The 19,409-nt window shown below is 45.1% G+C and overlaps 1 protein-coding gene across 1 annotated transcript in view; it reads right to left on the reverse strand.

The window, feature by feature from the left end:
• ACOXL (acyl-CoA oxidase like) overlaps nucleotides 1-19,409 on the reverse strand; it is a gene marked incomplete at its 3' end in the record, with an annotated part of 356,274 nt that overhangs the window by 35,404 nt on the left and 301,461 nt on the right. Inside the window, 2 exon segments of the mRNA XM_082643007.1 lie at nucleotides 17,744-17,772; nucleotides 17,775-17,813. Coding sequence (XP_082499133.1) covers nucleotides 17,744-17,772; nucleotides 17,775-17,813 — 68 coding nt within the window.

The raw sequence follows: 19,409 nt of genomic DNA on the forward strand, positions 1-19,409 counted from the left end.
AATGTCTTACAACTGTGTCCTTCCCAATTCAGAGAGAAGATGGGGACATTCTAGGAGACAAGTATGTCTGCTTTCTGTTTGCATTTATTAACATCAAAGCTTTCTTCCCCAGACCAGGTGTCTGTCTCTTCAAACTCTGAGCGTAGCTAAAAATAGCCTTTTAAATCTTCATCAGATTATTTGTCAAGTCTCACATTATGGTGGGATTTGACCATCCTGACATTTACTAAATGCTACCCTTTTGTCTTTATCCCTGGACAAGCGTCTCCCCCCATCACCACGCTTCTCATTTATATAGCTTCCTTAGACTTATGGCCATCAGAGAGTCCTCTCTACACTTATCTTGGTTTCTTTAAATGTGTCCCAAATTACACCTTTTTTTGGTATCTATTGAATTGTCAGAGTAATATTTTACTGTTTTTCTTACTCTCAAGCCCATGTGCCCCTATGAAATCTCTGCCCATAGAATCATAATAACCAATGTTTTTTAATCACCTACTATGTGCCAGGCACTGCAAGGTATTTTACATTCACCTCATTTAGTTTTCAAAATAATCCTGAATGTAGCCATAACTCCTGGACAGAGTAAATGGAGAAGCTATTTGAGGAACTGAAAAATAAATAATAATTGATATATAAGGATATATATATGGTACTTACACAATTCTACACATGTGTTGAAATTCATAGAACTACACAGCCCTAAACAAGGTCATTTTGCTGTATAATAATTTAAATATATCATCTTTTATGTCCAGATCTCTTTCTCTTTGTTATGGCAAACTCCAAGCTGAAATGGCTATATTCTCTAATGGTTCCCTGTACTGAAATTTTGTCCAAGGACCCCTGCCTGATCTCTTCCCTTTGAAAGTCACCCCTTCCTTTCCTGGGTTCTCACAGCAGTGTGTTTTTCCTTATTACACATTCTGCCTGTTGGTGTAATTATTTGCCCATGTGACTTTCTCCCTGACCACAATGTGATCAGGAAGGCAGGAACTGTGGCTCATGCATCTTGGAATTTCTGCAGCGCCTAGACCAGTATCAGGGCTTGGTGTGTGCATTTGTAGAACTGAGACGCTTGTTTCCCAGGAGCATAGCTCGCTGGGACCAACAACAGAAAGAAGGGAGGTTGCCTGCAATGTATGCCAAGTAGGCAGCCTGTATCCATGGCCTGAACCGCATAATAAGCAAGGAGATGAAGCAAAAGGACTGAGTTGGACCTCTAGTGTCAGAGAAGATGAACAAAGCTTATTAATTCATGGTAATACCAGTGTGATTTCAGAACAGTTTCCCCCAGCAACAACCTAGTTCTCTCACTGTGATGAAGTGTTCTGCCTTCTGCCTCAGACTTTAGCCACTTGGGATCTGCATTACTGCCTTGTAAAATTGATGGGCAGTGGTACTGTCTCTTAGTTAAGGAATTTCTGCCAGGCTTAGCAAAAAATATCAGTTGTGCAATTTCTAAGGGCATTCCTTGCAATAGAAAAGTGATTAAAAATTGGACCAGACTGGAACAATGCACATCTTGAATCCGTATAGTTCACCTGCCCAGTCTCCTCCACGAACGCCATCAGCTCCAGGTGTGAGCTCATCAGCTTCCACAGGTGAGGAAGCCTTATTTATATTACACTGGAAAAAGGTTGAGGAGGGGGTCATCAGTTCAGAAAAGCACAGCTTTGATCACCGAAGGAAGCTGTTCAGATCAAAGTCTCTTTTTCTTCTAAACTGCCTGAAGATGTTAATTTAATTTTTTTTAATCCAACCTGCTCGATATTTCTTGTGTCTTAAAAGCCTCTCTTCTTGAGAAAGGTGACAAGCAGTGGCAGCTGGATTCTGGTAGAGCCCAGAGTGCTCTAGCAGAGGAGGGTTAAGGATAAAGGTGATCTTTTCTTTCGGAGTCTCTGGACACTGAAGAGCCTGGGATGGCTCTCTGTCCATCACCAGTTTCAGCAGAGAAACCACTTTAGTAAAGTGATGGTGGGCCATGGGCTGGTATCACAGTGGATCAAAGGCAGAGCGTCTGCTAGGGTTAGGGGTGAGAGAGCCAGCCAGACCCAAAGCACATTCTATTTTATGCCTCGTTGGAGAAGCCTAGCCATACCTCTATCTTTGCCTTTGCAGATGCCAGAAGGGAAATCTCTAGAGAAGGTAACCCTGAGAAGTCATTTTGCCAGCATGCTGCGTGTGCTTGGGCAGAGGGGAGGCTGGAGCTCTGCTGCTTCTCAACCCTAAGGGTAGACGGATACTTGGGGGCTGCAGAATCCAAGCTTTCCTGTGATTGCCACACTCAGGCAAACCAACTCTCTACTACTTTGAAGTGCACTGTCCGTTACATGGCCAGTGGGAATGGGAAAATTCAGAAAGTACAGCTCTGCAGGCAGAGAGGAAGCTATTCCCTCTGAGACTTCTTACACAATCCACTACATAGACTGGCTCAGAACCATATTCCTACAGCCCTCCCTTGGTATCTGTAGGGGGGGTGGTTCCAGGACCCCCAGAGGATACCAAAATCCACAGATGCTCAAGTCTCTTATATAAAATTGAGTAGTACCTGCATAAAACCTACGCACATCCTCCCATATACTTTAAATCATGTCTAGATTACTTATAATACCTAATAAAATGTAAATGCTATGCAGCAATAAATAGTTGTAAATATAAGGTAAATGCTATGTAAATCATTGCCAGCGTGCAGCAAATTCAAGTTTCACTTTTTGCAACTTTCTGGATTTTCTTTCTGAATATTTTTGATCTGTGATTGATTGAATCTGTGGATGTGGAGTCTGTGGGTATGGAGGGCCAACTGTACTTTATGTAGACAGTCTGGGCAAAAGCATTCAGCCAGGTTCTTCTCTCTGATTTGTTTTAACCCAGAATTGATCCCACTCCCAGTTCCTCATCTGTCATTGGCTGTGGAACCATCACCACCATTCACATCCAGAACTTGTTTCATCTTGCAAAACTGAAATTCTGAATCCATTAAATAAGAACTTCTCATTCTCCCTTTTCCTTGGTCCCTGGAAAGGGACCATTCTACTTGTCTCTCTGAATATGACTACTCTAGGTATCTCATATAAATGGATCCATACAGTGTATGTCCTTTTGTGACTAGTTTATTTCACTTGGCGTGATGTATTCAAGGCTCCTCCATGTAGTAGCCTGGGTCAGAATTCCCTTCCCTTTTTAAGGCTGAATAATATTCTACTGCATGTATATACCATATTTTCTGTTTATTCATTCACCCATCAATGGACACTTGGGTTGCTTCCACATTTTTGGCTGTTGAGATTACTGCTGCTGTGAACATGGGTGTACTATTACCCATTCAAGCCACTGTTTTCAATGCTTTGGATATATGCTCAGAAGTGAAATTGCTGGATCATATGGTAATTCTATGGTTAATATCTTGAGGAATTGCCATACTATTTACCATAGCGGCTGCTCCATTTTGCATTCTCACCAACAGGGCACAAGGGTTCCAATTTCCCCACATCCTTGCCAACACTTGTTATTTTGGTTTTTGTCGTTGTTGTTTTGATAGCAGCTATCCTAATGGGTGTGAAGTACTATCTCATTGTGGTATTGCTTTGTATTTCCCTAATGATTAGTGTTGAGCATCTTTTCATATGCTTATTGCCCATCTTTAGATCTTTGGAGAAATGTTTATTCAAGCACTTTGCCCATTTTTAACCTGGTTGTTTGGATTTTTGTTGTTAAATTTTGAGTTCTCTATATAGAGATTCTGGATATTAGTCTTTTATCTGTATGTGATTTGTAAATAGTTTCTTGCTTTTTTACTGTGTTGATAGTGTCATTTGATGCACAAAAGTTTTAAATTTTAATGAATTTCAACATGTATAGTTTTTTTTGTTGTTTATACCTTTGACGTCATATCCAAGAAATATTGCAAATCCAATGTGATGAGGCTTTTCTCCTGTTTTGTTCTGAGAGTTTTATAGTTTTAGCTCTGACATTTAAGTCTTTGGTCTATTTTGAGTTAATTTCTGTATATCATGTTAGATAACAGTTCAATTTCATTCTTTTGCATGTGGATATCTAGTTTCCCCTGTACCATTTGTTGAAAAGACTATCGTTTCCCCATTGAATGATCTTGGTACTCTCGTCAAAAATCATTTGACCAAATATGCAAGGGTGTATTTCTACATTGGTCTATATGTCTGTCTTTATGTCAGTACCACCCCATTTTGATTGCTGTAGACTTGTAAATGTTCAAATCAGGAAGTGTGAGACCTCTGACTTTTTTCTTCTTTTTCAAAATGGTTTTGGCTATTCAGGGTCCCTTGTGATGCCATATGAATTTTAGAATGAGTTTTTCTATTTCTGCAAAACAAGTCATGCAATTTTGATAGATTGCACTGAGTCTGTAGATAGCTTTAGGTAATACTGACATCTTAAAAATATTAAGTCTTTCAATCCATGAACACAGGATTTCTTTCCATTTATATCTTCCTTAATTTCTTTCAGCAACATTCTTGCTGAAAGTTTTTCACCTCCTTTGTTAATTCCTAAGTACTTAATTCTTTTTGATGCTATTATAAATTGAATTGCTTTCTTCATTTCCTTTTTGGATTGTTTACTGTTGATGTATAGAAATGCAACTGATATTTGCATGTTGATTTTTGTATCCTGCAACTTTGCTGAATTATTCATTCTAACAGTGTGTGTATGTGTGATGTTTGTGTAATCTTTAGGGTTTTCTACATATAAGATCATATCATCTGTGCATAGAGACAGTTTTACTTCTTCCTTTCCAATTTGGATGCCTTTTATTTCTTTTTCTTGTTGAATTACTCTGGCTAGGACTTCCAGTATTGTGTTGAATAGAAGTGGTGAAAGCAGACATCTTTGTCTTGCTCCTGACAAAGGAAAAGCTTTCAGTTTTTCACCATTGAGTATAATGTTGTGAGTTTTTTCATATATGGCTTTATAATATTGACATAGTTTCCAGAGTGTTTTTATCATGAAAGGATGCTGAATTTTGTCAAATGCTTCTAATGCATCAATTGAGATGATCATGTTTTTTTTTCTTCATTCTGTTAATGTGATATATTACATAGATAATTCTTTTGTTTGTTGAACCATCCTTGTATTCCAGGAATAAATCCTACTTGGCCATAGTGTATAATCCTTTTAATATGCTGCTCCTCTCAGCCTCTAGTATTCTGTTGAGGATCAGCATTTTGTAGTTTTAAGCATACAAATCCTATCTATTGTTAGATGTATACCCAAGTACTTATTTTTCTGAGAAATTGTACATGATATTGAGTTTAAAAAATTTTTCCTGTCCAAGTGTTCATTGCTAATATATAGAAATTCAATGAATTTTTGCATGTTGATCTTATATCCTGTGACCTTGCTAAACTCATTTCTTAGTTCTAGGATGTTTGTTTGTTTTGTAGATTTCTTGGGATTTTCTAAATAGACAATGATGTCATATATAAATAGGAACTGTTTTATTTCTTCCTTTCTGATATGAAAGAATATGCTTTTTATTTCCATTTCTTGCCTTATTTCACTAGTTCGAACTTTTAATAATATATTGAATAAGAATGGTGAGACCAAACATCATTGCTTTATTCCTGATGTTAGGGGGAAAGCATTCCTTGTTTCACCGATATGTATGTTGTTAGCTATAGTAGGGGCCCCCAACCCCCTGTACCGGTCCATGGCCTGTTAGGAACCAGGCTGTGCAGTAGGAAGTGAGCAGTGGGCGAAAAATTGAAGCTTCATCTGTATTTTCAGCGGCTCCCCATCGCGTGCATTACTGCCTGAGCTCCGCCTCCTGTCAGATCAGTGACGGCTTTATATTCTCATAGGAGCATGAACCCTACTGTGAACTGCACATGTGAGGGATCTAGGTTGCGCGCTCCTTATGAGAATCTAATGCCTGGTGATCTGAGGTGGAGCTGAGGCGGTGGTGCTAGCGCTGGGGAGCGGCTGCAGATACAGATGATCATTAGCAGAGAGGTTTGACTGCGCAGAGACCATAATAAATCAATTGCTTGCAGACTCATATCAAAACCCTATCAGTGGGACTTCCCTGGTGGTGCAGTGGTTAAGAATCCGCCTGCCAATGCAGGGGACACGGGTTCAAGCCCTGGTCCAGGAAGATCCTACAAGCAATGGAGCAACTAAGCCCATGCACCACAACTACTGAGCCTGCGCTCTGGAGTCCACGTGCTGCAGCTATTGAAGCCCCTCTTGCCTAGAGCCCATGCTCCACAACAAAAGAAGCCACCGCAATGAGAAGCCCATGCACTGCCACAAAGAGTAGTCCCCGCTCGCCACAACTAGAGAAAGCCCATGAGCAGCAGTGAAGACCCCATGCAGCCAAAAATAAATAAAATAAATAAATAAATTTATATTAAAAAGAAACCCTATCAGTGAGTGGCAAGTAACAATTAAGCTGCATCTTACAGAGTAGATGGGACATAAGCAACACACTTTGGGTGTCACTGTCTCCCATCACCCCCAGATGGGACCATCTAGTTGCAGGAAAACAAGCTCAGGGCTCCCACTGATTCTACATTATGGTGAGTTGTATAATTATTTTATTATATATTACAATGTAATAATAATAGAAATAAAGTGCACAATAAATGTAATGTGCTTGAATCATTCTTAAACCATCCCTCCCCCCACTGGCCCTGGTCTCTGGAAAAACTGTCTTCCACAAAACCGGTCCCTGGTGTCAAAAAGTTTGGGGACCACTGAGCTATAGGATTTTTGTAGATGCTCTTTACCAAGTTGAGGAGGTTTCACTCTCTTCCTGTTTGTCTGAGGGTTATCACAAATGGGTGTTGCATTTTGTCAAATGCTTTTTCTGGTACCAATTGATATGATCATGTGAGGTTTTTTTGGCTTTTGCCTATTAATATGGATAACTAAATTGAATGATTTTAGGAAACTGAACCAGTCTTGCATCCTTGGAGCAAACCACACTTGGTCATGGTATATAATTTTTTAATATATTGCTGAATTCTAGTTCCTAATATTTGGTTAGAAACTTTTGTGTCTATATTCATAAGGGATATGGGTCCATACTTTCCCTTTTTTGTTCTGTTTTTGTCTGGTGTGATATTAGGTCAACACTAGCTTCATAAAATGAATGTATTTCCTCCTCTTGCACTATCTGGAAGAGATTCTGTAGAATTATTAATTCTTATTTAAATGTTTAGTAGAACTCTCCAGTGAATTCTGGAGACTGGTGTTTTCTTTTTCTAGAATTTTAAATATAAATTCAATTTCCATAACAGTTATAGGGCTATTCAAATTGTCGATTTCATATTGAGTATGGTGATTTGTGTTTTTGAGGAATTGGTCCATTTCATCTAAGTTGTCCAATTCATGTGTGTAGAATTTTCTCAGTAATCCTTTATTATCATTTTGATGTCTGCAGGGTGTTTACCGATATCATCTATTTAATTCCTGATGTTAGTGATTTGTGTCTTTTCTTTGTTAGGCTTTTAAAGGGTTATCAACTTTGTGGATTTTTTTCAAAGATCCAACTCTTTGCCTCATTATTTTTCTCTATTTTTTTCCTGTTTTCAATTTCATTGATTCCTGCTCTTATCTTTATTATTTCTTTCCTTCTGCTGTCTTTGGGTTTATTTTGCTCTCAATTTTTTGGGTTCTTGAGGTGGTAGCTTAGGTTATTGATTTGAGACTTTTCTTCTATTTCATGTAAGCTATAAGGTCCCCTCTCAGCACTATTTTAGCTGTGTTCCACAAATTTGATTATATTTTCACTTTCATCCAGTTCAATCCTGCTGTTGACTCCATCTACTGAGATTTTTATTTCAGTTATTGTATTTTTCAGTTCTAATATTTCTATCTGGTTGCTTGCATTTACTATTTCTTTGCTGAGACTATTTATTTGATGAGCCTTCCTATTCTTTTGTTTCAAGCACATGTGTAGTCACTCATGGAAACATTTTTGTGATGTCTGTTTCAAGAACACATCAAGTTGTCTCATCCCCATTCTGTCCTTTTCTCAGTCCTAGAAGAGATAGACATGGAAGGATTTTCCCAAGGCAAAAACATTCCATCAGGAGAAGAGGCAGCAATCAACTGACTGGTAACTTCATGCTGGCCGTTTTCCTGACATTTATTCCGAAATTAAGTTTCTCCCTCCTTCCTCCCTTTCTCCTCCCCCTCCTTACCTCTTGAGAGCTGACTGTGTGCCAGGCGTCTTGCTGGGTCCTAGGAGAGGAAGGGGGTAGAGCTAACTAATTTTTTTTCTTTTTTCCTCTCTCAAAGTTGATAACCATGGTGTGTGCGCACGTGTGTGTGTGTGTGTGTGTGTGTGTGTTTCAGTAGAGTTTTGAATATAAAATTAACCCAAAAGAGATCAGCTAAAATTCAGTAAGGGCAAGAGGAAGAGTTGGGCAGGTCCAGGGAGCAGAAATCATCAAGTCTCATAACATTTCCAGTTTTCAATCAGGGCACAAATGTGCTTGGTTGCAGTCAGGGGCTGCTGCCTGGGTGCGAGTGCTGAGCTTTGCCTCCTTTCTCAGCCCCATTCAGCATGAGCCCCCATATAACTTTAGGGCTAATGTCCCCTTCACTGTGTTCTGGAAAAGCCACTTGGTAATTCTGTTAATGTCTAGTAGCCCAGACTCATAGCGTTGAAGCGCCCTGATGGAATTTCTCCATATTCTGGGTAAGTCACTCAAGAGAATTCTCCTGGGCACTTCAGCATCTTGACCTCTTTATTTAAATGGCAAAACGACAAGTTTGGGGCCCGGCCCTGTTTTCTCCTCCCACTAACTCGAGTTCCCTAGGGTCAAATTTTGCTCTTATTTTCCTACAGATGGCTTTCACCAAATTCTTCCAGTTTTTTTATTTGTCTCCAGCGGTTTCCTCTCTTACTTTCGGCCCTGTCTTCTAGAACAGCCTGAAATGAAATCTGCCCCTTGAGCTGTGCACAGAAGACATGGAGGGGAGAGTGTTCAGGCAAGAACTGCTTTCACATGTCCCAGGACAGGCTTGCAGGACCAAGAATCCTCAGAGGGTGATGATCTCCACACTTGGGGAAGTGTGCTGCCGTTCTGAACATGGGATTTCTGCTCTCCAGCTGGTTCTCCACTTAGATGTCGATTTAGATGCTTGATAAAGAAGTGTCAAGGGCAGAGCAGGTGTCTTGTTTCACATGCTGCTCCATTCGTCCGTGCATGCTCCTCTTGGGTAATCAGGCACGTGTAGAGTTTGCACATGATGGCGCTTGGCCTGGAAAGCCATTGGTCCATTTCCCCTGTGAGGAGAGCTTTGTGGAGGAGGTGGGCAAAGTACAGAATGTCAGACAGCAAAGCATGGCCTCTTGCTGCAGGACAGGAAATCCTTCTGCCCTTCTCCTAATCCCCTACCCCCCGCCTCACTCTCTATCTCTGGCCCCTGGTCTGGAGACTGTGCTCACAGAACAATTCTAGGGCAACTGTTAGCTGATGATGGCTTCTGCTGCATTCCCTCTCAGAGATTCCCGACACTGACGTTAATCTCTGGAAGTTAGGGTAGCCTTCCAAGCCAAAGGAAGGAATACTGAATGCAGGAGTTTCAAGATAGCTATAGCACACTGGGGAAACGTGCATGGCCAACAAGAATGGAAGCTTCTGGAGACCTCTCCCCTGAAGAGGCAGCTGTCTAGGTCCCCTACTGTGGCAGCCAGCTCGCAAGACATGCATCGGTGCACCCAAAACACTCTATAGTTGGAAAACTCAGAACACAACTTCTCACACGGACCCCACCAGTAAGCACGGCAGAACCCACACAGTTGGTTAAATTTAATTTCCTGCAGAAACTTTGCACAAATGCCACCTCCTCTGGCAAGTCTTTTCTAAACCCATGCTGAGTCGGGCACCCCAGCTGAGTGCTTTGTTAACACCCCAATTTCCTCTGTCTCAGCACGTAACCCACTCCAACGTGCTTGCTTATTGGGGTCTCATCTATTAGTCAGGGAACTGAGGGTGAGGGTCTTATTGATATTAACACCTCCAGTGCCTGGCACATAATAGCCACTCACAGATGTTTCTGAAGAAGGGTTGTGGTAGGTATGTGAAGACAGTCAACAAAATAACCCTTCTGTTGACCTATCAGGGAGCCTGGAATTCCAACCATTGGATATTTATTTCTTTGAGTTAAAAAGTTACTCCTATGCACCAAAGACTCCTTTCCAAAATTAAAGTTTCATTAAGAGAGATAACTGTCATTGAGATTTGGGCTGGGGGTGGTTTGAGATGAGCCCCGCAGAGCCTTGGCATAAGCTTGAACTTGTGGGGAGAGAACCAGGAATTAAGGGAAGCAGGCATTCCAGGGCCTCCATGGCACAGAGGTACAGGAATGAGGCAAAACCGCTTATGGCTGTAACACTACGTCTGAAATTTGATTTCTTTGTCACTTGTAGCTCTTTTCCCTTATTAAATATATATAATGCAAATATATATGCTTTATATATATAAATATATATAAAGCAAAATACATGCTTCAAACGAACCAGGTACTAGAAGAACATCACCTGGCCCATAACGGGTCCTCAGTGAATATTGTAGAACAGCTGCCTTGGAACACTATCAGCCACGTGCTCACTTCTTTCTGTGTGGCTCTGGCTCTCAAGGAGCAGAGAAGGTAGTAGGAAAAGAACAGGCGAAAAGGATGGGGTTTCACCACCACAGACCCCGCTACCCTTAATGGTCTGGGCCCCAGGAATTCGGAGCAGGGACTGACACTATTCATGGTGGACTGGGTTTGGAAATGCAGTCAAGCCCCAGATAGGAGCCCTTTTCTTCTGTGTAGGAAGCCTGAGCCCATGACTGGCTGCAGGTGCCTGAGCGGGGGCTGCAGGCACACGTGGCGCACACACAGGATGTTTGCTCCTGCTTCCTGCCCTGGGGCCCAGGACACTCTCCAAGGCAAGGGGCCACGATGGGGTCCTCGGGTAGGAAAAGGGCCCCCAACAGAAAGGAGGACATCACAGTTTTCCCTGCACTCAGTGGGAGGTGCTTGCGATTAACTTTTGGCTGCTGGGTTTGATGCTTAAACCAGCTGCTACCTACACATGTTGAGAAAAGGAAGAAAGAGTTAGAATGCAGGAAAAAGGGAAAAACCCCATCTCGCCCACTTGACAGGCTCCAACTGCCTCTGCCAGCCGCTTGTGAGGTGGGGACAGTCCCCTGCAGACGCCCTGCCCCTATGCTGGGGTTGCCGTGGTGAGCTCCGCGTCGGGGCTGGGGGAGAAGAGGCCTTCTCTAAAGCACAAAGACAGACAAAGGCCCTGCAAGGATGCGTGGGCCAGTCCCCAAACGGAATGCTGCTCCCTGGGCCCAGTCCCACGGAGAGAGTGAGCCGGGTGAGGCAAACTGGGGGAGAAGCCAAGCGGAAAGAACCTTTGTGACAATGACAACTTAAGGAACACCAGATAAGCAGCTTGCTGGGGTGTTTCTAAACCTTCGAGGGGAGGTGAATCACTGGAGCGGTCATGTGGAAAATCCCCTTTCTCCTCAAGGCTCTGCCGGCCCCATGTTAAGGTAAAGTCATCATTTTCTTGTGAAAACCCTCCTTCCTAACAGACCAGGATTCCATCAGGCTAGGAGAAAAGGCTCGTTTCTGGGAAGAAGTTGTATTTTGTAAACCTGGGGGACTGAAGGGTTGGGCCATGTCACTCGCTCAGGGACTTTGAGTTTCAGGAAAGACTCATGTGTCTGATTTCCTAGAACATCATTAAACAGAGAAAAAGCTCCATCTAGCCAGACCACAGTGGTGAGGGAATGTGTGGGAGGGAGGCTTGGCATCCTTCCCTCCCTATCTGCCCAGTCTCCCCTGTGCATTTGGGGGCAGTGTGAACACTTGGCGGTTGGTAAGAAATGCTAAGGAAGCTTCCAGCAGCACTCCAGCCTCCGGTCAGTGGAGCCTTCCTGGGGAATCGCCTCTGTAGGTTTTCTTGACCTGGGCCCCAGCACCCTGCAACTGTGCCATCCACGCCGATGGGCCCCTGCGCGTGCCAGCTGGACAGACCGCAGGTACTCAAACTGCTCTGCTTGTGTCCTCAGACCAAGGTGTCATCCGCTTCGCCCCAGACAGTCTGCCCTGCTGCCAATCAAATGGAGAATGGCCAGAGCATCGTTGCTGCCGCTGGTGTGACCGCCCTGCCGAAGTCTGCGATCTGGGGAGGAGACGTTCAACTGGTTCTATTTCTTCTTGAGCAGGCAGCTTGGTTCTTGGTACCATTTTCTATAGCCGACGTGGTGTGATATCGGATCTCACCTACAGAAAAGCCGACCTTGAACTTTACATGGTGCCTCCAGCCAGAGCACTTAGGCAGAGTGGCCAAGCCAGGACCGCACTGGGGGCTGCAGTGTGGGGAACATTCCAGGCACTCGCTCAGCATCCCTGGAGTGGAAAAGCCTTGCTCTGAGCCAACCCTCCAGTTATAGCAGGTCAGCAGAAGCTCCTTCAACTAGCTCTTGTGCCCTGGCCTGGCGGGAGCAGCACGGATCAGCAATGGCCACTTTCCCCAGAACATCCTACTTGCTTTTCCAAGGAAGGCAGGGGGACCCAGCAGGTGACGACCTCAGGACGTGTTTGTCCCAGTGAGGGTCCCTGCTGGGCTGCCGTCTCACACCCAAACCGGAAAGACTGCCGCCAGTTATGCAAGTAACTCCGCAGAGAACAGATCATTTCTTTTTTTTTTTTTTTAATTAGTTTCTGCTTTATAACAAAGTGAATCAGTCATACATATACATCTGTTCCCACATCCCTTCCCTCATGCATCTCCCTCCCTCCCACCCTCCCCATCCCACCCCTCCAGGCGGTCACAAAGCACCGAGCTGATCTCCCTGTGCTCTGCGGCTGCTTCCCACTATCTATCTACCTTACGTTTGGTAGTGTATATATGTCCATGCCTCTCTTTCGCTTTGTCACAGCTTACCCTTCCCCCTCCCCATATCCTCAAGTCCATTCTCAAGTAGGTCTGTGTCTTTATTCCCGTTCTATTTGATTTAGAAAACGATGGTCCGAATGCAGATTGGCACCAAGGGGCCTGTCTTATGACTAATTTCCATCACTGAAAAGAGGGCCCAATTTTTAAGAGGAGACAATCCTGGGAGGCAGGCAGGGAACAGCTGGACCGAACACTGAGAGCAAAGCTTGATAGGCAAGGTAGAGCCATTTGATTAAGGAAGGGATTTTGGACTTGACTCAAAAATAGGCGAACCAGATGCCTGGGTTTGCCTGGGACAGTCATGGTTTATGCCTGTCATCCAAGCTTAATTTTTTTTTTTTTTTTTTTTTTTGTGGTACGTGGGCCTCTCACTGTTGTGGCCTCTCCCGTTGCGGAACACAGGCTCCGGACGCGCAGGCTCAGCAGCCATGGCCCACGGGCCCAGCTGCTCCGCGGCATGTGGGATCCTCCTGGGGCACGAACCCCTGTCCCCTGCATCGGCAGGCGGACTCTCAACCACTGCGCCACCAGGGAAGCCCCCATCTTAATTTTTAATGGTGCCCCCTTTCACTCTCAAAGAAAAAAGAAGTCCAGTTTTCTGGACTTCTGTTATCTCCCTATATCAAAGGATAGAGAGACTTAGGGCTGGAAACGTATCCAGGGAGGGACACGTAGGACATGGGGCTCTGAGAAGGTTCCTTTGGCTGATCCCGAAGGAGAGAGACAAGCAGTTGGAAGACCAGGCGGATTCATTCTCAAGCATGTTTAGAATCGCAGGCTTGTTGGCAATGTCCAGGCACAGATTCACAGAGTGTAGATGCTGGATGGGTCTCTGGAGTCATCTAATTCTCTTCCTCTTTTGCCAGAAGAGGACACTGGGCTAAAAGAGGTCAAAGTGACCTGCCCAAGGTCACACGCTGGATCCTGGCAGAGTGGAGATCAGACTTGCCCCCAGTGGACCAAGCCCAGGTGGTCTGTTCTGGAACAGAGGAAAGGGGTGACTCTGAAAGATGCTGCCAGGGGAACAGATGCACTGGCTCTGGAGTGGCAGTCCCAGGACAGTCATGGACTGTCCCATGGCTCTGAGGCTGTGGAGAGAGGACAGAGACCGTAGACAGGTGGGGTTCAGACCTGCTGAGTGAGCTTGGATGTGGAGCTGGAGCTTAGGTGAGATCCGGAGCCCCAGTGGAGGGGAGGGCAGAGCAGAGGCATAAACAGGCTCTCCGGGGCAGTGACAGCGAGGACCGAAGAGATTAATTGGCAACTAGAACCAAGAGCGAGTGAAGGAATAGGTACGTGTGGGGATGGAAGGTGAATGGGGTCCTAAGTCATCGACGGAATCTAAATCTTTTCTGCGGTTCAAATCGTACTGAAATCTTCCTGAGAGGCAAACCCGAATGACAGCTGTCCTACCTCTTGGCATCTTTTCCCAGCCCCTTAGCAGGGCCACAGTGGTGGGAAAATCCTAAGTCATCAGCAGCCTTGACCTCTGCTTGGCATTTGGGGAAACTGAGTCACAGAGAAGCCAGCTCCCTCCTGCCTTACGGTAGTCTCAGCAAATAGGGTGTGATTCACAGCAAGCCACGAGCGTGATTCCACACGCCAGCCACAGCAGTGCACCTGAGGCTTCGTCAGTCTTATCTCCCGTGCGGCCCTGGCCAAGGTGGTGGATTTTCTGTGAATCTGATCATCTGGGAGGGGTCCAGGAAGAAGCCCAGCCTGAGGGTCCAGGGGCTTTGTGGCCACAGTTCTACTGCCCGACAACTAGCGGTGCCGTGGCAGAGGGCCACATCTCCTCCCTGCCCTACTCTTCCTGGTGGTCACATGAAGGCTCTGGCCTCTGCCATCTCCAAAACCTCACACTCTGGCTTTGTTTTTCCAGGGGTGTCGGACGTTGGCTCGACTGCTGTGTGTTCATCTTTTGCATCTTCCCTGCAGTCTGTGTCTAGAGCACCCTCACAGGTCATGAAATATCTGTCCTTAAGTCTCAATTATCTGGGACAGTATAGGGATGCAATGGTATGCATGCAAAATATTGTTTTTTAAAACATCATATTCAACACCCATCTGCATTTTTTTTTTTTTGCCTGCAACAACTGTTCACTCAACAAGGTGGAGTTAAATATTTAAGTTGGCTGCAGAGAATCTAGGAAGTGAATAGCTCACTCAAGTAAACATAAACTTGACCACAGGCTGATTGTAGTCAGAACGATCTACTATCACCCTGAGCAAGTTCTCTCACAGAACAAGCTACAAAAATCCTGCATACCACTGTCACGCCCACAGGATGCTCTCTGATATGTGACATTAAAAAACCTCAATCTCCTGAGAAAAAATCATAAAATAGTTTCAGGATATAAGAACTGAGCACACGTTTTTGTTGAGTGAAACTTCTTTGATGATGCCAGTTCAAATATCTGCAGATATTGAGAAAACACCCACAGACATCACCTTCGGTTGCAATAGTCACACAGTCTGCAGAGACCAACAGAGAAGATGTAAAATACTGAATGTCACTGGACATCATTCCAGGACACCTGGGGCTACCTGAACCCTCTCCCACTCCCAACTGTTAGTTTCTTCTTCTTCTTCTTTATTTTAATTTATTTTTGGGTGCATTGGGTCTTCATTGCTGCACGCGGGTTTTCTCTAGTTGCGGTGAGCAGGGGCTACTTTTTGTTGCAGTGCATGGGCTTCTCATTAGAGTGGCTTCTCTTGTTGCAGAGCATGGGCTCTAGGTGTGCGGGTTTCAGTAGTTGTGGCACGTGGACTCAGTAGTTGTGGCTCGCGGGCTGTAGAGCGCAGGCTCGGTAGTTGTGGCACACGGACTTAGTTGCTCCTCAGCATGTGGGATCTTCCTGGCCCAGGGCTCAAACCCATGTCCCCTGCATTGGCAGGCAGGTTCTTAACCACTGTGCCACCAGGGAAGCTTCTTCTTTTTTTAAATTAATATTTATTGGAGTATAGTTGAATTATAATGTTGTGTTAGTTTCAGGTGTACAACAAAGTGAATCAGTTATACCTATATACATATCCAGTCTTTTTTAGATTCTTTTCCCATATAGGTCATTACAGAGTATTCAATTGTTAGTTTCTAACAAATGTTCCCAAGAAGCCAGCCTGGGGCAACGTGTGCATGGCAGGGGGGTGAGAAAGTAAGAGAAGGAAGAGGCTTTGGGTGGCATCTCTTTCTACCCTCTCCCTATGGATGTGAAGAGAGTGGCTGTGGTATCTGCAGTCGTGGAGGCCATAGGGACAGCTAGGAGCGGGCCTGGAGGTCTGCTCTCCTGGCTCCAGGCTCTGTGCTCTGCCTTCTCTACCCCAGGCTGCCTCTGAGATGCCCAGGTAATCTCCATGCAGGGCTCACCAGCAGGACCAAGCAACACATAGGAGGTGGTTCAGCCCACAGAGGCATGGAGAAGGGAACACGGTGGAGAGATGAACAGGAGGAGAGAAGCAAGAAGGAGGAGACGGCAGGAGAAAACGCTGGACAGAATAGGAAGAAAGGGCCAAAGGCACATGTGTCCTAGTCACCGTGACTAGCGACTGGAGTAAAGAGGTGAGTGTCTGGGGGCCAAGAGCTACTCCAAGATCACAGTGCCACTGCCTGTACCTGGAAGGGAAGGTCCTGGGGGAATGGCCCTCAGGCTGGGGAACTGAGAGCTTAGGGTGGACAGCCTCAAAGTACCGACCAAAGTTTCTATGCCTGAATGGGTGCCATTCAAAGTCAGTGTATTGGAAGAGCCGGGACCCTGGTGGACCACGTTTCCCAGGCAAACCCAATGTTTGGTATCAGCACTTCTGTGTTATAAAATCAACATCACTGAAAGCTTTAAAAAAAGACAGACTGAAAATATCACATCTTAGGCAAATGAGTTGAAAATCCCTTCTAGTGACGCCCTATATTTTCCACCCATTTCTAAAGTCAGAGAACACCTGGTATGGTATTTAGGTAAAGAAATGCAATTCCTGGTACACGCGGTTTCCTGACAGCACAGAACTGAAATGACGTCACGGAAATGCAGATGCCTCTAGGTCAGTCTGAGGACAGTTTCTAGGTGAAAACGTGAGTCTCAGCCATTGGTGGAAAAGTGGGTCTGTACTTTTATGATCTGCTGGTACCTATTGCTTTCTGCCTTCAAAGACTAAGTTTTAATTAAATGCAGGCAGGCTGCTGGACAGGCTTTTCCACACTTTTGGCTCACCTAGATGTACAACTGAAATGTGGGTTAGACCGCACCTTTGTCCTTTGTCATTTGGAAGGAAAGAAAACGATGGTCACCAAGAAAAAAAGAAGTTTGTCTCCCACTCAAGGGCGAGGAAGCTATGACATAAGATGCCCCTTCCAGTGGTTCATATGAACAGACTCATTTGTGAAGCTTTCCCCACGGTGACGAAAAGACGTGGCAGACACAGAACGTATGGGATCCTTTGTCTTAATTAAAAAGTATGGTGAGAGTCATAGAATTTGGCCAAGCCTCATAAATCTGCTCAGAGAATCAAGGCTCTGTCAGATAAGCTTAAATAGAACCAACTGAGCCCTCTGGAGAATTGAATAGATTCCCCGCTAGTGGTTGACACCCACTTTCCTGTCACTTTGCTGCACTCCGAGGACGGCGGCTGTGCTCATTAGCCAGCAACCCTCCTACCCACCGATGACAAGTTTATCCCCAAGGAGCACAAAACTCAGGGATGATAAATTTACTCCTGCTCGTAAAAGTGAACCTCTCCTCAGGGCAATAAACATGCTGTGAGCCTTTAAGGCGGTCGGCGCTTTGTGTGCTAACGTACCTTCTTTAACAAAGCCTGGTCCTCTTTTCAGGACAGCGCCTCACGGGAAGGGAGAACAGCTCTAAAGCAACTGGAAAGGAAGAAAGAGAAAGTGAATGGCATCCCTTTGGACCCTTTGGACCCTGTTTGGAGGAGGACATCGTGGTGATAACAGACAGAGGTGGCGCGCTACAGTCCTTTCCTTGGTGATAGGTGCAAGGTGGACAGAGCCCGCCCCGGGGAGGTGGGAGCAGGGCCAGCACAGTCACTTCACCCTTGTCAAGCCGGGATGATTACATCAGAGTAAACGGCCGTGACCATCAGCAAAGCTCCATCCTACAATGGTACAAATGAGCTTATTTATGAAACAGAAATATAGTCACAGATGTATTACAGAAAACAAATTTATGGTTACCGGGGGTGGGGGGGAGGGAGGGGGAGGGATACATTGGGAGATTGGGATGGACATATACACACTGCTGTATATAAAATAGATAACTAATAAGGACCTATGGTAGAGCACAGGGAACTCTTCTCAGTACTCTGTAATGACCTATATGGGAAGAGAATCTAAAAAAAGAGTGGATATATGTATATGTATAACTGATTCACTTTGCTGTACACCTGAAACTAGCACAACATTGTAAATCATCTATACTCCAATAAAAACATAAATTAATAAAATTTAAAAAATAAAAAATACACCGCTGGGAGGTCCTGGGTTCAGCCACCATATAGCCTGTCCTCTCCCCCATGACCACACTGCCTGTTCATTTCCTGTGACCACCGTCTAGAGGACTCCGCCTGCCTTTGTAAATTTGGCGGTGCTACATTTTCTCTCTCAAGTCTCCCTCGTGATTCCCATGGTGTTAAGTCTTCTCTGGGTATGAATGACGGGGGCCCAGTGTCGACTCAAGCAAACCCAACAAGTCCCCCAAATATTTCAAGTCGCATTTCCCCTACCATCTTTCTCCAACAGGACGGTGGAGAGAAACCAAGAAGGTCTGCAAAAAAGATTAATGATCCATTTTAATTGGCCATGAAAGCTCTAGTAATATTAACGGAGACAATTTCCACAAATTACACTCCCCTTCTCTATGCTGGTGGCCCAGCTCTCACCCAAGGCCCATTCGCGTGAGCACCCTTTTCAGTGTAAATAAGCACAAAACCACAACTGCATCCCATGCGTGCTGCTTTGACTGTATTGTTTCATTCTCGAAAATGCTCCCATGATTCCCTGCCACCCTCAGATTTAAATCCACTTCTTTCGACAGGCATTAAGGCTTTAACTGAGTGACCCCGTGTAGATGAGCCTCTTATTTCCAGACTCAAAGTTGCATTCACTCTTTTTTTTTTTTGCAGTACGCGGGCCTCTCACTGTTGTGGCCTCTCCCGTTGTGGAGCACAGGCTCTGGACGCGCAGGCTCAGTGGCCATGGCTCACGGGCCCAGCCGCTCCGCAGCATGTGGGATCTTCCCAGACCGGGGCACAAACCTGTGTCCCCTGCATCGGCAGGCAGACTCTCAACCACTGCGCCACCAGGGAAGCCCCTGCATTCACTCTTTACCTGTCGTCACCCTTCACTGCCGTCTGCTGGGCAGTCTCACCTCCTGCCTTTGAGGGCAGCATAGCTCAACCACCCGTCCAACAACTCAAAGCCACTGGCCATCCCCTGGGTCCAGCCCAT

The sequence above is a fragment of the Mesoplodon mirus genome, assembly GCF_964341445.2.
Source record: "Mesoplodon mirus genome assembly, chromosome: 14".
NCBI lineage: Eukaryota > Metazoa > Chordata > Mammalia > Artiodactyla > Ziphiidae > Mesoplodon > Mesoplodon mirus.